General features: G+C 44.5%; 1 protein-coding gene and 1 long non-coding RNA gene across 5 annotated transcripts in view; one reads left to right on the forward strand and one right to left on the reverse strand.

The window, feature by feature from the left end:
* Window positions 1-1,054: 1,054 nt before the first annotated feature.
* Window positions 1,055-23,473, reverse strand: part of hipk2 (homeodomain interacting protein kinase 2) — a 68,386-nt gene continuing 45,967 nt past the window's right edge. The window contains exons 3-15 of one of the 4 annotated variants that reach the window (XM_034878311.1): window positions 19,256-19,379; window positions 18,446-18,565; window positions 17,292-17,378; window positions 13,917-14,101; window positions 13,616-13,778; window positions 10,693-10,822; window positions 9,898-10,019; window positions 6,951-7,081; window positions 5,791-5,973; window positions 5,290-5,613; window positions 4,456-4,700; window positions 4,181-4,329; window positions 1,055-3,464 (exon numbers count right to left, since the gene is read on the reverse strand). In XM_034878311.1, coding sequence (XP_034734202.1) covers window positions 3,000-3,464; window positions 4,181-4,329; window positions 4,456-4,700; window positions 5,290-5,613; window positions 5,791-5,973; window positions 6,951-7,081; window positions 9,898-10,019; window positions 10,693-10,822; window positions 13,616-13,778; window positions 13,917-14,101; window positions 17,292-17,378; window positions 18,446-18,565; window positions 19,256-19,379 — 2,428 coding nt within the window. In that variant the 3' untranslated portion in view covers window positions 1,055-2,999. Of the gene's footprint in view, window positions 3,465-4,180; window positions 4,330-4,455; window positions 4,701-5,289; window positions 5,614-5,790; window positions 5,974-6,950; window positions 7,082-9,897; window positions 10,020-10,692; window positions 10,919-13,615; window positions 13,779-13,916; window positions 14,102-17,291; window positions 17,379-18,445; window positions 18,566-19,255; window positions 19,380-23,473 lie in introns of all 4 variants that reach the window. The other 3 variants (XM_034878309.1, XM_034878310.1, XM_034878308.1) reach the window with 3 other exon arrangements.
* Window positions 14,980-23,473, forward strand: part of LOC117948680 — a 15,700-nt gene continuing 7,206 nt past the window's right edge. Inside the window, exons 1-2 of the long non-coding RNA XR_004657518.1 lie at window positions 14,980-15,055; window positions 16,055-16,151. This is a non-coding gene — a long non-coding RNA (uncharacterized LOC117948680). The remainder of the gene's footprint in view (window positions 15,056-16,054; window positions 16,152-23,473) is intronic.

The raw sequence follows: 23,473 nt of genomic DNA on the forward strand, positions 1-23,473 counted from the left end.
CATGTGCTCTAAGCACTTGCAAAGCAAAAATCAAAATGAGAACAGAAGTTATTGCCTGTCTGCTGTAGCATCGCTGTGGGGGATTGCTTGTACTGTACTGTATTGTACTGTACAGTACTGTACTGTTCTGTACTGTACATGATCCATCTGTTGAATTCTTTGGTGGAAAGAGCAAAAAAAAAAAGTCCTAGTGTGACAATGCTATCCCCGTGGTGACAGAAGAGGGGACAGGACAGCAGAGTAGCATGGGCAACGCCAAATTCCCTCAAACAGTGGAATGTTTCAGTAGTCTGTCTCATTACAGAGAAGCCAAAAGATTTCAATGGAAAATCATCTCCCTTATGCGTGTGTGCTTTAGGCCCCAATGACCTAGTGGAAATTAAGATCAAATAAAATAAAGAAAGACAACAGAACAGAGAAGAATGGGGTATGTAATCACATCTTTAACTACCCGGACCTTAGGCTTGCATGCTGGAGCTGAAAGAGAAGTGGAGAGTTGTGGGAGGGGGAAAAAGTACCAGGATGACAAACCACTCCGGGGCCCGTCAAGAGATTTCAAAAATAAAATAAAAATACACACACTCTGATAAAACATCCACAAGAATTATTGCAACACTCTCTAAAAAATAAACACAACAATGTACTACAGCCAGGTCAAAAAAGTACAAGATAATGTTAAGTTAAACAGAAATAATAATAAATCACTTCAAATGCAAGTACTATGGCATACCATGAATGAAAGGGGAAGGCTTTCACTAAAACCACCAGCAGTGCTGATGTGTCTACTACGTTCAAGAGGACAAATGAACATAGGAGATTATTTGTATTTTTGGCTACAAGAAAAAGAAAAGGAGAAATCATCTGTCTGTTAAATCAAGCAAAGCGACAGCCCTATTGGTTCTCTAAGTGTTCCGGTATCCCGTTTCGGCTGGCGTGGCGATGTCTGTGGTGTACCTGGTTCGAAGACAAATGGACAGTGGCGACAAATGGTCCACGCGGTGCCCTTCCAGGTGTATGCTGTGCCATTTCCCTTAAATAACGTCCAATGATCTTCGCTGAAGAAATCAACGACACCGGCAACAAATGACAACAACAAAAGGACTCATGTCAGAATTACAAGTGTGCATTCAGGTGCATTCAGGTAGCGCCCCTTTCGGCTCCTACCAACCACCCGGGGGCTCAGTGTTACTATCAACCTGCTCAGTGCCAACTTGCTACCATTTTAATCCCATTTAAGATAGAGCGTTTCACCCCGCCCACCACAGTCCCTACCTAAACTGACCCTATGCTCACAATCAGCTCCCTCACTCGTGCCTACACAGAATCTCCCTCAAACAACCCTTCGTACTCTGCCTCCTCTCTGCTGTCTGGCTAAATCCTTAGCCTCACAGAAACACCCTCATGGCAGCCATTACTTTCTGTCAGGCCCTTCTCTCGGACTAGCTTTAAACCTTGAAAAACGACCTCTACTGTGTCTTACACATTGTACTGTATCTCTTTACCTGTACACGAATACTGAGCTGATATCTCTGCTCCCTAATCACGATGCATTAATTCCCTTGTGTGTGATTATAAAAAAACGACAAATATATTTCCAACTAAAGCCACATTTAGGGTGTTATAAATGTTTACAGCTACAGCTATACTGTACATTTTCATATTTACATTAAGCAAAATGTAACAAGAATTTATCTATGACTTTGGTAAGTACCCCAGGCAATTTATCTCATGCACACATAATAAAACAGATCAGCTTGAAATTGATTTCAATTTCTGACATTAATCTTCATCATGTATAGTAAGCTGTCATTAAGAACAAGCTACAGCAAGGGCTGAGCCTACACCTGGAAGAGAGCTACAACTGCCCCAACTAGGATGTGAAACCAGGGAAACAAGTGTCTCTAAGTATAGCTATAGTCTCTTGTGGCTTTCAGGATCCAAGCCAAGTAAACTGTGTTGTTATAGTATATGTAAGGCACTACGAGGGAACAATGGTCAAAACCTAAAGACTTGAAGAGAGTTTTAAGGAGGTGGACTACACACGCATGGCTGACAGTAGCACACACAGACAATCACGTTGTACATGCCTATGTTATAATAACCACTTTGTGCAATCACATTGAAAAAAAGGAGGAACATATAAATCTATTGGTATCAGGAAAAAAAGGTTTTCTTTTTAAAACAAACAGGTGCAGACTGCTACATTCTAAGAACGGGGCCCAGCTAAGACACCTAGCTAAAACTGAAGTATCATCATAAACGTGAAACATAAAAGGAACAAAAAAATATCTATAAATACACTAAAAAGTTTGTTGTCTTCTGTTGGTTATATTTCCAGAAGCCTCCTCGGCGGGAGAAGGTGAAGTGTTGGGTGTTGCCTTTCTGTTCGCCCCACACCATGAATGATTTGGAAATATTAAGACAGTTCAAGGCCATCAATATTTTTTTTTTCTTTGAAGAGCAGCAGGTTTCCGTATTTCACCTTGTCCCAAATCTCTCAGGATTCCAAACTTCCAGTCAGTGACCCCTGTTCCACAGTCACTTCCCAAATTTAAGAGGGGAAAATAAAAGAAAACCAACCAGAGATCCTCCACTGTCCAGAAAGGCCTGTTTCAAACTTCCCTGTATAACTAATGAGACTTTTTTTCTCATGAAGTAAAATGAAGAATAGACCAAAAAAAGCTAAAACTGGCCCTTTCAGAAGAAAAAATAATCATTGAAAAAAACACATCTTGAACAGTAAGCCCCTGTTAAATTTAACCCCATCTTTCCCTTCTAGAGAGGCTCTAAATCTCTTCTTTTCTCTCTCTCTCTGTTGTTATATCTTCAAGTTATACGTGATAGTTTCATGAGGATTGCATGTTCCTCTGTCTCTGTTTATGTCTGAGGTCGAGGAGAGGATGTTTAGGATGTTGACGGTGTTCAGGGCGGCTGGGTTTTCGGGGGCCGCAGCATCAGCAGCGCTGGCTCGGGCTTTCCAGTGTCAGTCAGTGGGTTCTCTAGAGGTACGGGTACTGGTTCACCTTAGTGGGGCTCAGCGGGTATCCAGTGTAGACAGTGGAGGCGGGTGAAGCGCTGATGTAGGCCTGGTGGGCAAACTGGGCCTGGTACTGGCTGTGGTGCAAGGTGGGCGAGGGCAGCACGCGGTGTCCCATGCTGACCGGGACCTGGTGGACGATGCTCGGCGGGTAGCTTCCGTGCTGGACTGCGTGGTGGCGCGCCGAGCCCTGTGACGCCACCAGGTGGGCCACGGTGCCGGTGGAGCCCAGCGCAGCGGGGGCTGTGTAGGTGTAGAGGTGGGGCTGGCTGGGTAGGTGTGTGGCAGCCAGGTGCGGGTGGACATTGCCCGTGTGAGAGGGGCTATTGTGATGGAAGGAGTACGGGGCTTGAGTGGCGATGGTTGGGGTGATGTAGGCCTGCTGGCGTCGATGACCATTTCGCTCGGCTACCATGTGCTGTTGGGCCTAGAAGGAAGAGGAGATGATACAAGGGCTGAAGGTCAGTTGTGTTACTAGAGGATAGTTCCAACTGTTGAGGATCAGTAGCATTGTCATACTTCTCTTTTGTAGCCAGGCTACCTGCTTTTCCTCCAGGTTCCAGTCTTTGTGATAAGCTAAGCTAACTGTCGGCTAGTGGTAGCTTCCTGTTTAACACAGGGTGGTATTGATCTTCTCATCTTACAAAAACATGAAACGGCGTATTTTCCAAAATAAGCTAAATAGGTAATACACTATATGCAATATATACAGTTGTAGTAGATTAGTCGACTAATCTGTGGTTTTGGTATTAGTCGACTAAGATTTCTTTAGTTGATAAGTCATATTATATGCTTATTCATGCTTACTTGTTCATTTCCAAGAAAGTTATGAGCACATTTCTGTTGAGCACAAGATTTAAAGTGGTGTTTTCGCAGGATTAATTGTGTGGAAACTCAGTTTTACAGATGGTTAATTAACTCCATTTTTATTGTGCTTTTCTAGTCTTAACCACCCGTCAAAGCGCACAGCTCCGTCGATAAAATCAACTAATCGATTAGTCGACAAAATCATTTAAGTGTTAGTCAACTAAGAATTTCTCTGGTCGAGGACAGCCCTAGACACTTGCTCTGAAACCTTGTCCTGAAAGAGTCAAGGTTTCATAATCACATATCATCATAGTGATAACCCACGTCTCACCATACCTGGCTGAGATTGAGAGGCTGCTGCTGGAGGGGGTGTGGCCCTGAGCGCTGCTGTCGGTAGGCCACGCCCCCTTGTAGGTGATTATTGCCAGACAACACTCCGTTGGAGGATTTGAATTTGTAAGCTGTATTCTGATGGTTCATTGCATCTGCACAGGAGATGATACAAGTTGGGTTAATTGGGAAGCAGTTCCTATAATATATAACAAAGCAATGGTTACGTAATGCGTAAAAATGTGTTTCAGGTGAGGAAAGTATCTTTCACAGTCCTTCACCTGGCATCAGGCGCTCACACTCAATCGGGACCTCACTGCTCTGGGTTTTAAGAGGGGGAATGATGATGGTGCGGGGGTTCCCATTGTTGTAGTTGTCCAGGATGGTGGTCTTTGTGTCGTAGCTGTTGTTGTTCGGATGTCTGTGCTCCACGCTGTAGGGGCTGTTGTTGCTGGAACAGTCGGAGTCGGGGGAATCGTGGACCGTCACGCAACTGATGACATTCTTCCGCTGCTTTGACGAGGAACTGAGGGAAGAGAAGGGGACCAGAGAGGACCGTCAATGAGAAATCAACTCCAGTGACCTAGGTAAACTCAAAGCAATATTAGAATAGCATTATGCCAGATTATTAGTAATCAGATTAGACATCCTCTCTTTAATCGTGTACTGTATGCCAAGCATAAGATGTTTGTCACCAACACACTTCTGACTTTTTATTTCAGTTTTTTATTTCTTTGTACTCTATGATTGGTTACTTTGTTTTTCACTACAGCATGTTAAAGCCTACAAGAGTTGTCCATGGCAAATAGTTTTGTTGTCAAGCGACTGTATGGTTATTCAGTTGATAAAAAATACCACTGCCACAGTCATGATACTACAAACACAGAGAAATGTCACTGAAAATGCCTTATATCCTACACAATTTGTAACAATTTGTAATCACTGGAACATAGAAAAAAAAATGGCAGAAAGCTGGCTTCGTAGTTGAGCTGGTAAAGGTGTAAAAATGTCTCTATCCTGTTGAGTCAAAGCAGTGACAAGCGCTGGTAATCCCACTGATAATCAAACTTCTCGGCCTGTATCGACTGAGCAAAATAGAACCCCATCAATCCGACCTGTTGTTTTGTTTGTGGTCATCTTCCTCATCTGTGTCACTGCTGATGGTGATGATGCTGACTGCAGGGCTGGGCGTGTCGGGGATGATGATGGTCTGTCTGGGGACGTGGTGCTGGTGCTGATGATCGCGGGTGGTGCTGGAAGCCTGCTCTGCTTCGCTAGCCCCCCACCCGCCACCCACACAGCCCTGCGGGGGCGGGCAGTTGGTTGCCGAGCCGTTCTGTAGCACAGCGCAACGTGGAGGCGTGTTCTCCTTCACCCGCTTGGAGCGTTGCGGAGACAGCACCGCCTGAGAGGACGACACCTCGTAGGCAGACATGTTCCTTATGGGAAAAAAAAAGATAGGGAAAAGGGTAAGTGTCACATACAGTAGAGGGTAAAATACACAGATACTGAAGATCAAAATCAAAAGCAGTGAGACCTTATGCTCTTTTTGGGATGATCTTTAGCTGCCAGTAGGACGATGAACAGTGTTATGAGTCATATGTGTGTTAGAGTACCTGGCAGACATCTGGTGCTGTTTGTTCTTTTTGGAAGAGGAGTTGTTATTGGTTGAGGGCTGCCTCATAACGTGTGCCACTCCCACATTAAGCGTCTGGTTGGATGGGAGCGTAACGTGTCCAGCCAACAAGGCTGGCTGCTGCATGATGGGATTATAATGGCTGCCATGAGGATGGGAATTCCTGTAAAAAAATAACAGTTTTATGTTACTACAACAATAAGAAACCTGCAAGTGAAGTTGCAAAGCACAAAATGGGGAAAAATACATTTATACATCAAGATAATCAAGTCCAACATTGGTGGGGGAAAAAGAAAGACAGGAGATTTTTTTTCCCACAGAAGCCAGCGGGTGGCAGCAGCTGACTTTTCTAAAAAGGGACGAAAGAAGGAGAGGAAACAAGTGAGGGAGAGAGCAAAGAGGGAGGGCAGAGGAGCTGACACTAGCAGCTGTGGAGCGATAGCTCTGCAGAGGAAGTGCGACACTTTCCCAATCGTCTCTCTGAGGACGACAGAGCTGCCGCTGGACAGAAAGGGGTGGGAGGGAGAGACAGGGAGGTGGGACACAGATGGACAGCTCCGAATGAATCTGCGCATGCATGGCCCCAGAAGTCCTCCGCATACACATTATATACCTGCATCTTCCTTATCTCCCAGCAGATTGCCTTCTCCCATCTATCTATCCATCCATTCATCGAGTCATTGCAGTGACAGTGACAGGCTATAATAGACAACATGGCTCTACATGTACATATATCCCATCTCCCTACGGTATATCTGCTCTTATACTGTAAAAGCACCAGTGTTCACGTGAGGACTGTGCTTCATTGACAATAAAGGACAAGCTGTCAGGGATGTACAGGCTCCTCGGTCAATCAGTCTTATGCCATGCCATCTTCCTATAGCACATCCTGACCTATAAAAGCCATAAAACCACTGCTGGCCTTTGAAATCAATTTATCTGACCTGACCTACAGGCTTGCCCCTTGATTTTATGTGTGTAAACTTGATTTCTGGCATGTGTTTTATCTTTCAAGCTTTAAAGTGACACATGTAAACCCATTAGGGGTCATGAGACAATTTTGGACACTGACGGCTACAATATTCAGACATCTATAAAAGACTGGCTGGGTGCAGTTAAAAGAAAGAAAACAGTGTTCACCTCCAGTTGGCGAGAGGCTGCGTGCTGCCCATGGAGTCGGGGATGACAGTGGCATGCTGGACTGAGGTGTGGGTGAGCTGCTGCCAGGCTGGAGGAAGCAGGATCTGCTGCGTGCCGCTGGTCCAGGCCTGCTGAGGTAGGAAAACACAGAGTGGGGGTTAGACAAAGAGGGTGGAGAAGACAAGGAATGGAGATTGAAAGGAAAGCCACAGTAGATACGTAAAAAAGCTACCATAACATTTGTATAACAAAACATACAAACAATGAAATTCACTCATTTGTTTTGTGAAGTCTGTCATGGGACTGCAAGTTTTGTAAGCGTCTTTTAATTTAAAAAATTATAAATGCACACACGAAGGGAACTCATTGAACTTGGCTGATTAGTTTCAGGGTGTTGTGAGAAATGACAATATCTTTTCAAAAGTGCCTAACAGCTGGTTTAAACCAGCTACTCGGCATGCAAAATGAACTCTGCCAGCTTTGAGGAGACATCCATCGACAAAAGAGATAAGACCAGGACTTAATAAAGATGTACAGAAGCTGCTTTCTTTGTCTGCATGCATATGAGTGTGTGTATGTGTGTGTGTGTCTGCGTGTTAGTGTGATTATGTGTTTGACTTGAGTCAAATCAACCTATGTTCTAATTAAATTTGTAGCCCCATTCATGCTGCTGTGAAAGAGGCTACTTTGTATTTCTGATGCAGAACAGGAGGAGAATCGGGCATAATATGCCCCAAGATGTGCCAAGATGAGTGTGCGTTCATGCATGCCCGAGCTTGTTTGTGTGTTTCCGTGTGTGTGTGTGTAGCCTTAATAGTTTAATGCAGTTCTATTGATTAGCACTTTAATGTCGGGGCTAATGAATTGTTCTTTTAATACCATTTGCACATCTATTTACAGTGCCATCGGTGTGTGCTACAGCACACACGTTTAAATAAAGGAAAAGAAAGAGGGATAGATAAAGAGAGAGAGGGAGGCAGATGCAAAGCAGATAGTCTGTGCATGCACTACTACTACAAACTTTACTTTTGCATTCATCTTTCAACTGTGTCTTACTTCAATCTATGTAATCACATGTTTGCTTTGTCTCTTTCCATTATATTCTGTGTTCTGCAGACTTGTCGAAGTTGAAGTGTTTTTGTCTCAGGCAGGTTGCAAATTCCACCCCAGCCAGCCTGGGGTTGAAGTGTTGCTGGGGGCATCTGCAGGCCAGCAGTGCTGCCTTGTCTGTGCACTGATAACTGGCATCTCTAATGGAATATTCTGGAGCTGGAGAAGGTCTTCACATCTCAGACCACATCCAAGGCCTTTTATCAACATGCCATTAAGAGACTGTAATACATCCATCCATCTCCTGCTTCTCCTCCTCCTGCTCGCTCTATCTCCATTCCCGGCACTCTACATGCCTCTCTCACTTGGCGTCTGTGTTGTGTAACTAGCCTGTCTGCCCTGAAATGGTAACCCAGTTAAGAGGCCTTTTCTTTCTTCTCAGAGCACACCATCACTATCAGCGGCCCATCGCCTCCCACCTCGACCTACACTCCCTGGGTGAACACCCTTTGTCACCTCGGGCCTTTGAAAGCCCCAGCTCTCACTCCCCAATTGTTTCCACATTTTCTGCATTCCTGCTCCAGATAAAGGTCCCGCTGGTTTCCCTGCATCCCTGCTTAGAGCCTCCTTCACTCTGCCCCTCTCTGCACACCCAGGGAGCTTGGGGCTAAACTTGCATAGTTCCGAGGGGGGGAAAAGGGTGCATGGGCAACAGAGAGCAGAGAGTGGGTGAAGGCGCAGGTGGGGAGAATGCAACCAGGAGCCAAAAAGGACTCAACTGAGTCTGTGAGACCTCCCACTGTAAAGTAATACACACAGAGACACACCACCCACCCAGTTATTAGGTGTGCTGGCCTATATAAACCATCTGCTTGTGTTAACTATTGCCTGTCTTCATTTAACATGTGTGCAGACAGAGGTGAATAACTGCAGAGCATGTGTGATCCACACTTGATATTAACAGGTCATGTAATATACCTTTTCCTTAATGATACATCTATGTTTTATTTTAATATTATCTCTCTGATAGAGCCATCATATCCATGGTGATGTTTTGAATTTTCTGGTCATGCAGAGCCTCAAACAAGCCACCCCTGACCTCCCAGGATCCTCTGAGGCCTGTAATTTGGAGCGCCTGACTTGGAAGCAGCCCTGGAGCAAATCACCATTTGGTATCTGACAGATTAACCCACCATAGAAAGACAGGCGCACACACGTATACACACACACACACACACACACACACACACACACACAGAGCTTTGCTGCCTCGGCCTGCCTGCTGCATGATCAACTGGAGATAAGGAAGAGCTGAAAACTCCCTGGATTCACAGGGATATTTAAAGCCATCATGGAAATTTCCATAGGGAAAAAGGTGGTGTGGTGATGGAAGTGGTCGACACTGTGTGTGTGTGTGTGTGTGTGTGTGTGCAGAGAAAGTGATGCACACAGATGTCACTCTCTACCAACTGCACATTAGCAGCTAAAGCTCCAGCGCCGCTGTACAGGCTAAAGTGAAGGCCTACTCTGTGTGAAAGGCTCCTGCCTTTGTGTGCATCAGACCGTGGCAGCCTCCCTCAGCCTCCAGGAGAGGGGGACAGTAGGGAGAGAGAGCGAGGGGGAGAGAGTAAAAGGAAGGAGAGATAGAGAGAGAGAGAGACAGGGAGCAATGCACAGGAGAGCTTGGCCTGAATGCGCTCAGGAAAAAAAACAGCTGCCAGCAGGGGCAGGGTCAGGAACATTGAGTGATTTCCAGCCTCCATCGATAGATACTATTCTTAGTGAAGGCTTATGAACAAAAAAAGGATGGAGAGTGCTTCCTTTGAGTGTGAGCAGTTCCAAGTCTGACAGAGCCAAAAAACTCTATTAGTTGCTTCTCTGTGATACTCCTTCCTACCTGTGTAAGCAGGCCAGGTTGGATCTGCAGAGGCTGGGCACCAGGGGCCTGCGTCACTATGGGAACAGCGTTCTCCATCCGCACAGAGTAACTGGTATGCTTGGAAGGGGACGCCTGCAGCCCTGTGCACAAATAAAGCACATGTTCAGAGTATATGTCAAGAAATAAGTAAAGAAGCACTTTACAAACAGCATCATGCCATCTGCAAAAAGATCAGACGGCATGCAAGAGATAGTAGACGTAACGTGTTTTTTTTTTGCACACTGATTTATGTTCATTCAATAGATGTCAAAACCTTTCCTCTGTGATTGAACGTAGCAACAGTACTTGGGAAAACAGAAACAGTAGTCATGGTAATAGTATGCAAACAGTTTCTAATAATGGATTTCTTTAACACCCATTCCATAAAAAGAATAAATAAACAAACCGAATAATGCCTTAGAGATATTCTGCCCTCCCAGTGCAAAAACAAGAGGAGACAAATACGCCTTAGACAAAGACTTTCAATTTTCTTAAAATGATTAATTGCCTCATCAAGTTAACATTGAATCACTGTTTGTATGGAACCTGTGGGGTGCAAGGCTAAAGCTGTAAAACAAAATGACAAAAAGTCAGCAAAAAGGGGAGGATAGGCACACAGAGAACGAATAAATGCATTTTTTTTGTAAAATCCTTATATCATGGCCCGTTTTAGTGCAGGTGCTCATGGCTGAGATCTGATGTTTTGCACAGACGAGCAAAAATCCACCTCGGTCTATTCACACTAATGCAAACTGACTGGTCGGACGTTCTTACCTTGGAAGCCAGGTTGGCAGACGATGAGCGCCTGCTGGAAGGGGTCTGGCCGGGCAGCGCAGAGCTGAGGAGCCCCCGGCTGCAGGGGCAAGCTCCTCTGGGCCACAGCTGCCATGGAGGCAGCAGAGGGCTGGTAGAGTGCAGATTGGTAATTTAGTATGGAGACATCAGGACTTGTAAAGGAAAGTGTGGCATTGTTGGTGGAGGAGGGAACCAGGTTGGTGGCCTAAAGGAATGATGGGACCAAAATAAAAAATCACGAGAGTGGAAGTACTGATGGGAATAACAGGGGAGAGGAAGTGCTCCGAGGAGGAGGGAGGGTTGAACAGCAGGCATGGTAAAAAAACAAAAAAACAGAAAGATAACAATATTCTAACAAAACAATGCACACATGAAGATGCAAAACAAGCACCGGATCAAGATAGGATGGATGGCGAGGCATTCATCATTGATGAGAGCCGATGGAAGAATAAGGAAATTGGACAACTGATTTGAATGTGTCTTTAAAATATGCGGACTGATTAATTAGAGAGAGGGAAAGAGCGTGAGGAGAGATGCAATCAATGCTCCAATTCTTAGAATAAACAATAAGCAAAATGCCACCAAAGCACATTTAGACTAAGATTTTGATCATTTACAGCATTTACCGGAATACAGATCTTACTTCTTTTGACTGTAATAATGTTCTGGTGGTGACAATACTGAAAATGAGTTCATTAAATTTCTCAATACACAATTTAGACAAACAACACAGCAACATAAACATCACCCTTATTATGCAGGCTTTAATCAGGAGTCATAGGGAGATCATATTATAAGACTGTCTAAATTTAAATGTTGCAGAATGATAATGAGCCCATATAATGAGCTACAGCAAAACTTGACATTTCATATCACAGCTTCACTATCTACCCTCCAAATCAATATGCCGGACAGGGGTAATATTTCCCAGACAACAGTCCTTCTGTAATTATGTAAGCGTAGGTAACTTCAGCGTGTCTTGACCATTAATGAGACATGTAGAACACTACAGACAGCCTGGGAGAATCCTAGATGCAAACAAATGCTTTAAGAGACACCGTTTGCACAGCTCAAGTAGTCTTTGCTCCACCAGACACTGTCTAATTTTAGACCTTTTATTAAGCGTGCAGAAGGGCGGAGGGAAATACAGAGACTGCGCTTTCATTTTTCATTTGCTCTCTTTAGCGTGTTCGATGAACAACAGGGGAGGGAACATAATCAATATGGCACTGTTGCATTCATCATAAACAAGCACGGAAGCAGCAAAAATACAAGCCAAAGATGCATTCCAGGCTTGCAAATGAATCAAGCTGAATAAATCACTAACTTAAGTCTGTCTATATGCCCTGAGAGCCAGCCGCAGAAAAAGACAAGCTAAGGGAATGTTAATCCATTTAAATCACAGCAAGATGGGCTTTTTGTCGCATGCTACACAGTGTGAGCTGGCTCGATAAAGTTGGTGATAAAGGACTGTTTACTAAAGAAAGGGGTCGGGGGAGAGAGAGAGAGAGAAAGAGAGAGAGAGAGAGCAGGAGCTGTAGCTAAGCACAATCTGGAAAACCTTGCAACACGGAGCGCCGTGATTCCGGCGTAAGCCAAAAGTCAGCAGTTTCGATTCAAAGCCCGTACGGGAATGAAGCGGTAAAGCACCACAGGCTCAACCCGGGGAAATGGGAGGAAAGAGGAGAAGACAGAAGAGGACAGGAGTGAGAGGAGGGAAAAAGAGAGCAAGCCTGGTAAAGGGATTCGTAAGGCCTGAAAGCCCCATAATGCAAGGCTAGCAGGAAGTGGGGCTTGTCATGTGTGTAATCAGCACTTTGTGACAATCCCACAGGACCTGGGGCAGAGACAGAAATGCAGGAAGACAGATATACATGCGCCAAGGCACCAAGGCAGTAAGACAGACAAGTAAGCATGGAAACATGCATTCAGATGGGAAGAATGGACAGGAAGAAATAGAACAAAGAGACAAACAGCCGCTCATAGGCTGCTGAGCTGTTAAACTACAGACAGTGGTTTTTGACTGGTATGTAAGCAAAATGCATTGTTTGTATTGTTGCTTGGCGTTTTCAGCTCATCGTGATTCATATTCGACACTACTCCACGCTGAATTTCTTTCCCTTTTTTTTCCAAAGGAAAAGTTGTAAACTAAAGCTGAAATGGATGACATACTTGCATCTGACAAACTATCAAACAGTGGTTGCCTAGTCTCGCGTTGCCAGATGTTCACAGTGATATTGCAATATTTAATGAAGTTCAGACAACAAAGTAACGTTAAATAACATTTAAATTAGCTGGGTACATGGTATGCATGTGTATTTTTTCCCACTATCTCATTTGTATTTATATTCTGTGTTGTGTGACTGATGTACGTGTGCTGCAGTAGTTATATATATTACATACACATATTTATGTTTTGTAGTAATGTCTGTCCTGACGTGCTGTACCATGTTTTATGTTTCTACAGGACAGGAACCTGCTGAAAACCAATTTTTAAACTGAGTCAGGCCCGTTTTTGGATTGTAATGTCATGTTACTTTTTCTAAATTTCCTGTATAATAAATACGAATGAGTAACTACGTAATTTCCCATTTTTTTGGGATCAATAAATATCTATCTATCTATCTATCTATCTATTTATCTATACGTAATTTGCTTTTTCCAGTGAATTGCCGCATGGATTTAGTCTTTAGCCAATCCCCACCAATCGGTCCCAAAACGCCCAAATTGGATAGTAAATGCTGTAAACATATTCTTTGTAAACCTTTACAATCATTCCCCAAAAGACCCAAACTGGCCTGCCTTGTTGCACGATCCAAACTTACTTTCCAACTTTTCTACTAAGTTTGTTTTCTGAAGCGAAGGGCAACGCACGCAACATGCCGATGACTGTGAGTTTTACCTGGCTGTGCACAGTGTTCAGCTGGTTGTTGAAAGTCATGGTGAGGTTGGTGGAGGTGCTGGGGGCCACGTGGGTGATGAACGGCGTCTTGCTCTGGTTGACCGTGTCGTACATGTTGACGCGGCGCTTGCAGATCTCCATGTTTTGGAAGCATGACTTGACGCTGCACGCACGGACAGACAGGGAGGGAGAGAGAGATGGGAAGAAGGAATGAGTGCTGTGTCTTATGACGTTGGCAGATGTAATTTCACTGTTTGAACAACAACAACAGCGACAACAACTGGGCCTGTTCGCCACGTACTGTGTGCTGTGTGGGAAATCGAGGAGATGCGACATGGTAACAAAGGGGTGGTTGAGCGTTTCGATAGGGGTGATCCTCTTGTCTGCGTCGATGGTCAGCATCTTGGTTAACAAGTCGATGAACTCCCTCCTGTCAGCCTTCTCTGCCAGCATGTCGCTCCCTTCCAGATCGGACGTCATGTTTACCTGGAGGCACGAAACAGACACACAAGCATCTTAGCATAATGGCTAATTGAGTACAGAAAGTTGCTAACGTTAGCGCAGACGACAGAGAGCAATCTCTCCCACAACTTATTCCCATACAGAGGCCTATTAATACTCACAAGGGCTCATACGCTAGGGTATCAGTGTGAGCGTCACAGAGCCTAGTGATAACCTTGCACCTTAGTGACATTATAAACATTTGCACTGCTATTTATAGCGCCACTTGAAATATCTCCTGGCGCCTTCGCTGAGATTTTGATCTGTTCCTGAGATGTGAAAACAAACAAAAAACATGAACCCAATAAACGCTGCCATTGGCTAGCCGTTAAAAACCAAAATACTTTCACAAAGGACACCATTTTATGAGAGCCTTCTGAAAAAGCTGACATGAGACAACTTATCCTAAATATGTTCTAAGGGGAATTCCGGGAACATCGTATTGCTTCATCTGTGTTAAACATTGCGGCTTGAGTTGTGGCTAAATACTGGGCAAAGCAGCCGGATTTTTGCAGATTTTTGCTGTAATGAAAAGCAACATAGATTGATTTGTGAGGCAGGGTACTTATTCTAGAGACTGGGTTAGGGTTGTCATGTAGGGTGAGGAACTAAACAAAAGACGACAAGTATGTGATATAGACTGAGCTTAAACGAATAAACAGATTGTCAGGCAGTGCGAGGACAGAGACAGGTACGGCGGCAACAGACAGGCAGCCTTGTTTATTGTGACTGCCATGCAGAGGTATAGCAGGCCTGTTTTTAATAAAGACGCAGAGCTTATCTGTAGGCCTGCTCCAGGGGCTATCAGATGTGCTGCCAGTCAACACCGCAAATCTGATCCAATTCTCTTTCTCTATGCAGGTTATTCAGGCTCTGTAACCATTCCTCTCTGCTTGCCACCTCCACTGGCTGTGATAAAGGAATAATCTGCAGAACGAGGTGAGAAATAATCACATCGTCCTCTGCCAGTGGAAGAGATGACATTGGGAAATGTACACAGTTTGGTTGCACATGCACAGAAGGTGGGAGTTGGCCGAGGGGTGCCACAGTAATCACACTGGATAAGAAGAAGCCCGAAGATGAAAAAAAGTATCTCCCTATTGTCCATTGCATTAATATAGCATAGGAAAGATATTTCCTTGCTTCATTTTTATTTAACTAACAACACATTTGACAATTTTCGTGAATGAAAATTGAAACTGGTCAAAAAACCAAGATAAAGACAAGGGGCATCAACTAACACGGTCAGCCTTGCGTGCCTTGAATGTCAACGGCTGTTTATGGAACCACATCTGTGCACTGACACGCCACTCTGGAGTAAGGGCAGGGATGGCAGATGTCGAGCAGTGAGACAGATCGGGCTTCGCCTAAGGAGATGCGGAGCTCGACATGCAGGATGCTGGCCTGTCTTCTGCACAGCACTACGACGTGTGAAGATTTTCCCATAAACGTTGTTTCTCAGTGGGCAGAGCAGTAGAAGAGAGAAAAAGTGCATGTGTAAGTGTTGGTTATAAAAGAACGGTGACGACCATGCTGCTCCTTTTTCCGTGACTTCCCTTTTTTGAACCGAAATATTGAAGGATTGCAGCTCAAAGTGAATCTATTTCTTTAGCTGGCCTTCTTTCCATCTACATCAGGCCTCAAGCGGGGTCTTGCATTTGCTCTAAGTTGATCTCTGATTCCCTCAAATTAGATATACTTGTAACTAAAGCTTCCCCACATTTCCCACGACTGAGAGGAGGTTCGTTATCTCTTCCTGGCACCCAGTGTCTCTGTCTTTCAGGGCCTTCAGCTACATCATCTATTATACACGCGGAGACAGATGTCCACAATGCGGACTAGTTTGTACGGTCGTGATAGTGAGATGGGGCAAAATAGGCAATTTTCTTCCACATTAAGCTTGTGCAGCTCTGCTGTATCTCCTTTGTGTTTTGGCAGTAAGCTGAGCAGTGGCTGCAGCAGTGAAAAGAAGATGGGACACAGAGCTTGAAGCGTAGGAGACAGAGATGACCCAGGGGATATCATACCAGTGCAGGTTGGTTTCATTAAACTGCATGGGTCTGTGTGTGTGCGCTCGCTAACTGTAAACACAACAAGTCCAAGCAGCGATACTATCTTGTCCCAGCCAACAGCATGTTACTCCAGACAGGCCTGACAACGGCCCTGGGCGCTACTGGACATCCATAATTGTCTCCATCCCTTAAGTCACTGCTTGCACTGCGTAACGACACGGAGAGTCTCCAGAAGCTGCTGCTGCTTGTGTAGCTAGACAACCATATTCAAAAAGAAGTTATTCACCTATTTAACTCTTATCTCTTGGCTCGTGATTATCAAAGGAAGGTGCATGATGACAAGAGAGTACTCTCACAGAGTCAAACATCCCCAGGAAAAAAAATCCGTCACTGCGTCCATATCTGCCAGAAGAACCAGTGTTTGGCCAAGTGAGGGTGAAAAAAACAACACTCACTATCATCTCCCTGTCAGGCACGTCTTATCAAAATGTCATGGCTACATGTGAACCTTCCCACCGTGGAGAGATGAATATACTCTGAGTCACAGAAGAAAGTGACATTAGATGTAGCCGTTTTCAGTGGCTGTGCTTTTCCATTTAAAAGTCTGCTAAATAAGTGTGTGTGTGTGTGTGTGTGTGTGTGTGTGTTGAGAAGGAGGGGAAGAGAGAGTAAAACCTTTTGTGAACATGCAAATACTACTATAGACGCACAAAGTGAAGACATAGCCACAACACTCGATCCAGTCTAAATCAGAAAGAAAACTGTACATAATCAGCCTCACCACATGTTCAGCTCAAATGTCTGTCTGTTACTTATTAGATGGCTGTTAGGCAAAATGAAGAGTAGAAGCAGAGTTGAGGAGGGGTTTCAGTGAACAGCTGTTTTCATTTCACTTTGTAAAAATTCTATATAGAAGCTGGGATACGCCGCATGTGGCGATCAGGCCTAGGCCGAATAAATATTTTAAAGGATTTCAAATATTTGATGGATAATTCTCGGGAAGTGATGAATCAAACTGGGCTGGGACCTGAGTAGACCCATGAATTGAAGCTTCAAATGCGAGACAGGTGGATGTAATCAAAGCAAAAGGACAGAACAAATAATGTATCTATTGTCTGATTTGTTGGAAAAAAGTCATGCTATGTGTGTCTAAAACAGTATACCTGTGCCATGTCATCCAAGCAGTTGAAGATGTACTTGCGAGCCTCCTTGGACTTGATCCCCGTTTCACCCTCGTGGTCCTCTGGAGTCTGCGGGAGACAAGAAGCAGATGTTCCTCTCAAATCCCATCACACTTCCCCTCTGGAAACGCACTATTTACATTTGGCTCATTACAGCCTCTTGTTGTTGATGTGCAGCAGGACTCGGCTTGCCCTCCGAGGAACCCTGGGGTAGCACACAAACGCTCATCTAACAGCCGAGGAAGACGGGGGAGACGACATGTGGAGGCACACACACTACATCACTGAGACAATGTGCAGAACATAAACGGCACTGCACGCACACGTTTCACACAAGTGGACACACATTTAGGTAAACTGCGTGAAAATGCACAGACAAGTATATACACGTGATCATTCTCTTTCTAAAGATTTGAAAAAAATTGCACCACATTAATCTGTGTTGACTATAGAAAACTCCTGAGTGGACACGTAACATTTTGAATTACAGTCAGCAAAGTGATGCAGCTGCTGTTATGTGGAAACATGGCAAGGTCAAATTGAAGCTGAGCAATCACTTTTTAGGGTGGAAAAAAAGTGGTCAGGATGACTTGACGTTGGATTTTCCACTTACGAAAGACAGTAGAAAACCATGACGAGTTGAAGCAGTGGTGTGGAGAGCAAGCTTGGATTCTTCCCTACAATGCTGTTGTCAGCTCCTATCACCAGGACCTCAGAAACCCACCTCCATTACAACAATATGTTTTAACAAAGGGCCTCCTAAGCCCATAAGTAATACCATTTTTTAAGATAGAACTGAGGAATGGATCCGTATTTGCAGTTCCAATTAGTCAAGAACTCAGTGAGTGACAAAAGTTCAACTTAAGTTGCCATGTGGCCTACATGGAGGGGCAGAGGGAGGGGTTGGCGCAGACACCCTCTGAGCTGAATCCATCAGATCCATTTTGTTCTCATTACCCTCCGACTTTGTTTATAGCCTGGGTCGCCAATGCATCACACAGTGTAGCCAGAGTTTAGGAGAATATTAATGCCAGATATTGCTAGAAAACGTTACCTGCTCCTATAAGGATGTTCTTGATGCTATCGGAAGGAATGTGTGTGTTTGCGTGCATGCATCTGTATCATTCGAGCCGTACCTTAAGTCTCCAGAGAGGATAGGTGGAGTCTGTGTCTCTGTTGAAGAACCTGGTGGTCTTTGTTCCCGCACTCAACAAATACTCTGCAGGGAGACCCTGAGTCTGTGAGATGTACCGGATCTGCAAGACAGAAGATGAATAAGTTGCATTTGAGATTTGATTGAGCATGATTGAACCATTAGTTGTGATAAATTTGAGAACACGGTGAATCTTCCCCACGACTAGAAAAAGTCTAAAACTTTAGGATTGATGTTCTTTTGGCAGATTGAAAATCTAGGCGACATTAACTGCTCCAGACTTATCTGGCTGCAATATGCATAGCACCCAAACATGACCCCAGCTCAAGAGTCTAAGATTGATCTGAGACTTGTAAATGAGACACTTTGTGAAGTTTTTTTTGGGCTTGTGAAAAAAAATCAGGCAAGCTTGTTCAGTGATGGAGAACAACTTGCTCAAGGTTTTCCCACTGAGCCTCGTCTGACTGATAGAGAACGGGGAACGCGGCAATGTCTTGCTCTGGAGCACAGGGGCTGCGCTAATTGGACAAGTGGCTCGGTGGCATCTGTTCAGATAAACAGGGGGGCTGCGCAAGAATCATCAGGGGCTGTCACGGGGATTGGAGAAGCATCCCACCCTGCCAAACACACTCACAAGCGCACACTAGAGCTAGAACACACAAAAGTGCAAACACATACAGTAGAAAACTGCAATAAACTAAGATTTATGTTTATGCCAGTGCCAGGATGCCACAATTGTGAGGTCAAGAGGTCAGGAGACATGTTGGAGGTCCAAGCAATCATTCTATGTTACCTGATCGTACTCGGAGGCTCCTGGGTAGAGGGGCCATCCCAGGAAGAGCTCGGCTATCACACAGCCCAGGGACCACATGTCTATGGCCTCACAGAACGGCAGGCCCAGGATGATCTCCGGAGCCCTATGGAAAAAGAAAACACCCAGTATGGTTAGAAATCAGACAACAAATGTATAGGACCATAATGAGCAGAGCTGGTGCTGTAACGGGATTCTGACAAAGACTAAAAAAAAGAGACATGCTATTATAACTGTGACCTGACTACAATGCCATTTCAGTGTAAAGTCATATCCAGCAAAGGCATGGTGAGGAGCTTCTTTTCACACTTCCTATGAGCTCATGGAAAGCAGCCCATTGTGTTACGCACAGGTCAGAAGAGGAAATAATCGGCATTGCATAATTATGTAGGAGTGAGCTGGAGACCGTCCACAAATTTTAGCAACATTACCGACGTCAGTGTAACATACTGAACACACACAAGTACATATTTTGTTTTTGCATGCAAACACACTTTTCCACAGACAGGACAAGCATTTAATCAATCAATTAATCTTCAATGTCTGAAGGCCTTTATGTTATCTCAACATCGATCACTCAGCGTAGCCTTGTAGGTTGTGCCTTCATATCACTTGTTAAAGCAGTTTCCAAGGTGCCACATTGCAGATTGTTGATTGATAAGCATGCAACAGCACCAATCACTGAGTCCCATCTCTAGTAGTCAGACATGGGGACTGTGTGATGGAAGAGGGGCATGTTAACAGAGTTTCACGCTCCACGGCCACAAAGCAATGTGAAAGTAATCATGCCGTGAAAATAAAAACCAACATAAATATTCTGTGGGGGATGCAACGTGCTTTATACGAGCTTTTAGCAGGCTGCATTTGAGTTAATAATGCCAGTGCTTAATTCCTAGACACTGGCTTTTCCCGGTCATACATACACATACAGTACAGGGATCCACAAAGAGACCATTTCAGTGGTAGATCAAGTCTATGATTTGATAAAAAAGAAGAAATATTGCTTGCTTTATATCCTTTCAGAAAGACTAATACACTCTTTGTGAGCTCACGTCTCTGGGGCTTGAAAAAAAGAACACAGTGACCCTGCCCTCTAAAAATACAAAGAACTTTCAAGAGATTTTCTGGCTATCATCACCATAATGGGGAAGTTTTTGGTTTAACATGTTACCTATGTATGAAATTTAGTCACCTCACTCCAAAACAATTTGCCAGCAGCTCATGTCCTTTTTATCACTTCAATCTAGACCGGGCTACTGAAACCGAAATCCTTCTCTCTATCTATTAATAACGTATTAACAGCATGACGCACAGATCACAGGATCTAAGTGCTGATCCTGGAAAGTTTCTCACCCGTGGCCGAGTTCACAATGCTGACTGTCGTGACCATGGTAACTAGGCTAGCGCACCCCCCTTAAGCCTAGACGGGTTCTGGCATGGTTTCGGGTGCAGCGAGAGAAATGAGGGGGACTTGGCCTTGGTCCCGCTGGAACTGTAGGTACCAGGGTAACAGAGAATGTGGAAAACAGCATGGGGGTGGGCGCTTTTGGACTTTATACGCCGTTAGGGGGGGTCTTCGAGGGCAGCTGGGGGGTTTGGAGGAGAATGAATGAACATGCCTCACATACTTAAAAGCTAATTTCCAACTGTAGCTCCCTGCCCTCTATTCACCGCTCGCTGACAAATAAAAGCAAAATGAAAAGAGGGCACAGGCGATTCATTGTATACTCAGATGGGTCAAATATAGTAAGACAGAAGACGTCACGAGGAAAGATGACAAGATACTGCGGAAGGGAATCAAAAATCCGGAACAGGAGGACAAGACTTCAAGAGAGGCAAAGGCACAAATAAAGCAAATGAGGGGCAGCAGAATGAACTCCTTCCGTCACAGAAGCTGGTTATTGGGGTCTCGATGGCAGACACTAAGACTAGACTCTAGCAACAGTATCTTAGGGCACCATTACACGCCAATACAAAGACACCTACAAACACAATGAGCCGAGACATCTATCAAGGGGCTGCCAAAGCAGCCTGCTAGCATGCGATATTGGAGGGAACAGCGATGTCTGCTGAAAGTAGGAAAGAGACGGGCACCAGGACCAGGTTCAGCAAGATCCTCCTCTAACAGCCTGTTAGAATGCTGCAGTTCCAATGTGGACATAAGGGAGAGGGAAAACTAACAGCTGTACACACAGGTAGACCGCCACACAGAGAGGCAAGCGCAGAGAAGTTGAAACTGTCAGGAGTAGTCTTTCAGGAAGGAAGGTGTGCCTTTCACTTTCAGCAGATGTGGTTAATCCACAAGCACTTGTTCATAAACACACTTAAAAATCCTGTCATGCAGTGTTGGTTTGAGTCTATGTCGATTTATAGTCTTCCGGAATACAATACACAGTGGTTTGTGAAGATTATGTTCTATTTATACATTCAAATATCATTGTTTGTACTTTCACTGTGTGCTTATCCCGCTGCCTGTGCAGACGTTAATAATAGAAACAGGCAGCACTCCATCTTCATCACATATTGTGTTTTCTGCCACTGCAATATTTTTAACGATATAATGAATACAAATTCTACAGCAGCCCAGCAGTTCTGTTGCACATTTCTCATCTACAGTAAATAGGATTCATTCCTACACAAAAACACTAAACATAGTCTTTTTTCTTAGTCGTGTGAGTATTAAGTTCTCCAAAAAACTCATTTGACTTTGAGAAACTCAAAATATGTATGAGCCATTGCAGGCTGTAAAAAGCAGAGGCTGTTCTCACAGCACAAGGCTGTTTTTTGACTCAACTGCAAGGAAATGCTCTCCATCAAAACACACTGTGGAGATGAAAGCCACAGGAAACCCTTTCATCAGATGGTCCTGCAGATCACTGTGACTCCAGCGGACACATGCAGACCACAGGACCTTCTACTTTTTTTTACCAAGACACTGAACTGAGTCACTTCAAACCCCATCATGGTATGTAATTCACACTAGGTCACAAACTGACAGTAAGCTGACCCAGGGCCACATGCAATCTCAAAGAAGAAAGGTGGCTTTCATAACAGCCAACTTCAACAAGATGTACTTTCATTAGCGCAGAATTAGTCTTCAGCTTTGGTACAAGGTTTCTAAGCATGTGTGTAGCTGTGTGCCACAACCACATGGACTTTGCCCTTGTGTGTGATGGAGAGATTTCCTAGTGTTGATGTTATGCTTGGATCCATTACAGCCTGAACCTTCCTTGGTTATGCTCTAGTGGTCTACTTAGGCTGTTCTCATGACTCCGCTGCCTCTCACAGAAAGCTCCTCCCATTCAGCAAAAGTCCAAGAGAGAGAGAGAGAGCGAGAGAGATAGAGAGAGGGCAAATGAAGGGAGGAAGGAAGAGATAGGGAGTAACAACGTTGCTCATGATATGAAACCACAAATGCAAATCCTCTACCAATGCACCACTGCCATTGCATGCAAAGCGCCCCGCAGCTGCTGCTAATGCAGGCCTTTCGCTGGCAGTGATAAACAGCACACACATCTGTGCATCTTACAAACCTTGCTCCTTTCCTGCCCCCCCCCCCCCCACACACACACACACTTTCTAAAGTAGCAGAGCGCATTAGATTGACAATTTATGCAGATAGGACCATTTCAGTTTTTATTCAACGCCATAGTTTCTCTATTGTAAAAACTGCACATGGACAGCCAGTGATCACATTTTTGGTCTTTTCAAGACTTAACTAAAGAGGGTTTACAAAACAAAATACTAGAGAAGAATAATAACAAGGTAATAATAATGTCTCACTTAACATTTGACTGTATTTCATTCATTACCACTTATTAAAGTTCTTGGCCTATTGAGGATGAGATGACCCAATAGTGAGATGAATATTAAAGTTGCTACAATTCAGAGGTGGAAATGAATGCCAATTTTTTGGTAATCCATCCAATATTCATGGTAAGCCACGAATAGAAACCTCATGGTGGCGCTAGAGGAAAATCTCGGGATCACATTGCTATCCTACGAGATCACATCACAAACTACGTACTTGCCACCTGGTTATCTTTGGAACCGAGATGCTTGGATACACCATCTGAGCGTGCTACATTCAGCTGACACTGCCAATTTATCACCCTTTAAGCCGCACCCCAACTAGCTCCTCTACAGTTGGCTTGGCTACCACAGACAGTGCCTCCTGGGGGGTGGGGGGGGCGGGGGGGG

Source organism: Etheostoma cragini, chromosome 8 (assembly GCF_013103735.1).
Source record: "Etheostoma cragini isolate CJK2018 chromosome 8, CSU_Ecrag_1.0, whole genome shotgun sequence".
NCBI classification, from domain to species: domain Eukaryota; kingdom Metazoa; phylum Chordata; class Actinopteri; order Perciformes; family Percidae; genus Etheostoma; species Etheostoma cragini.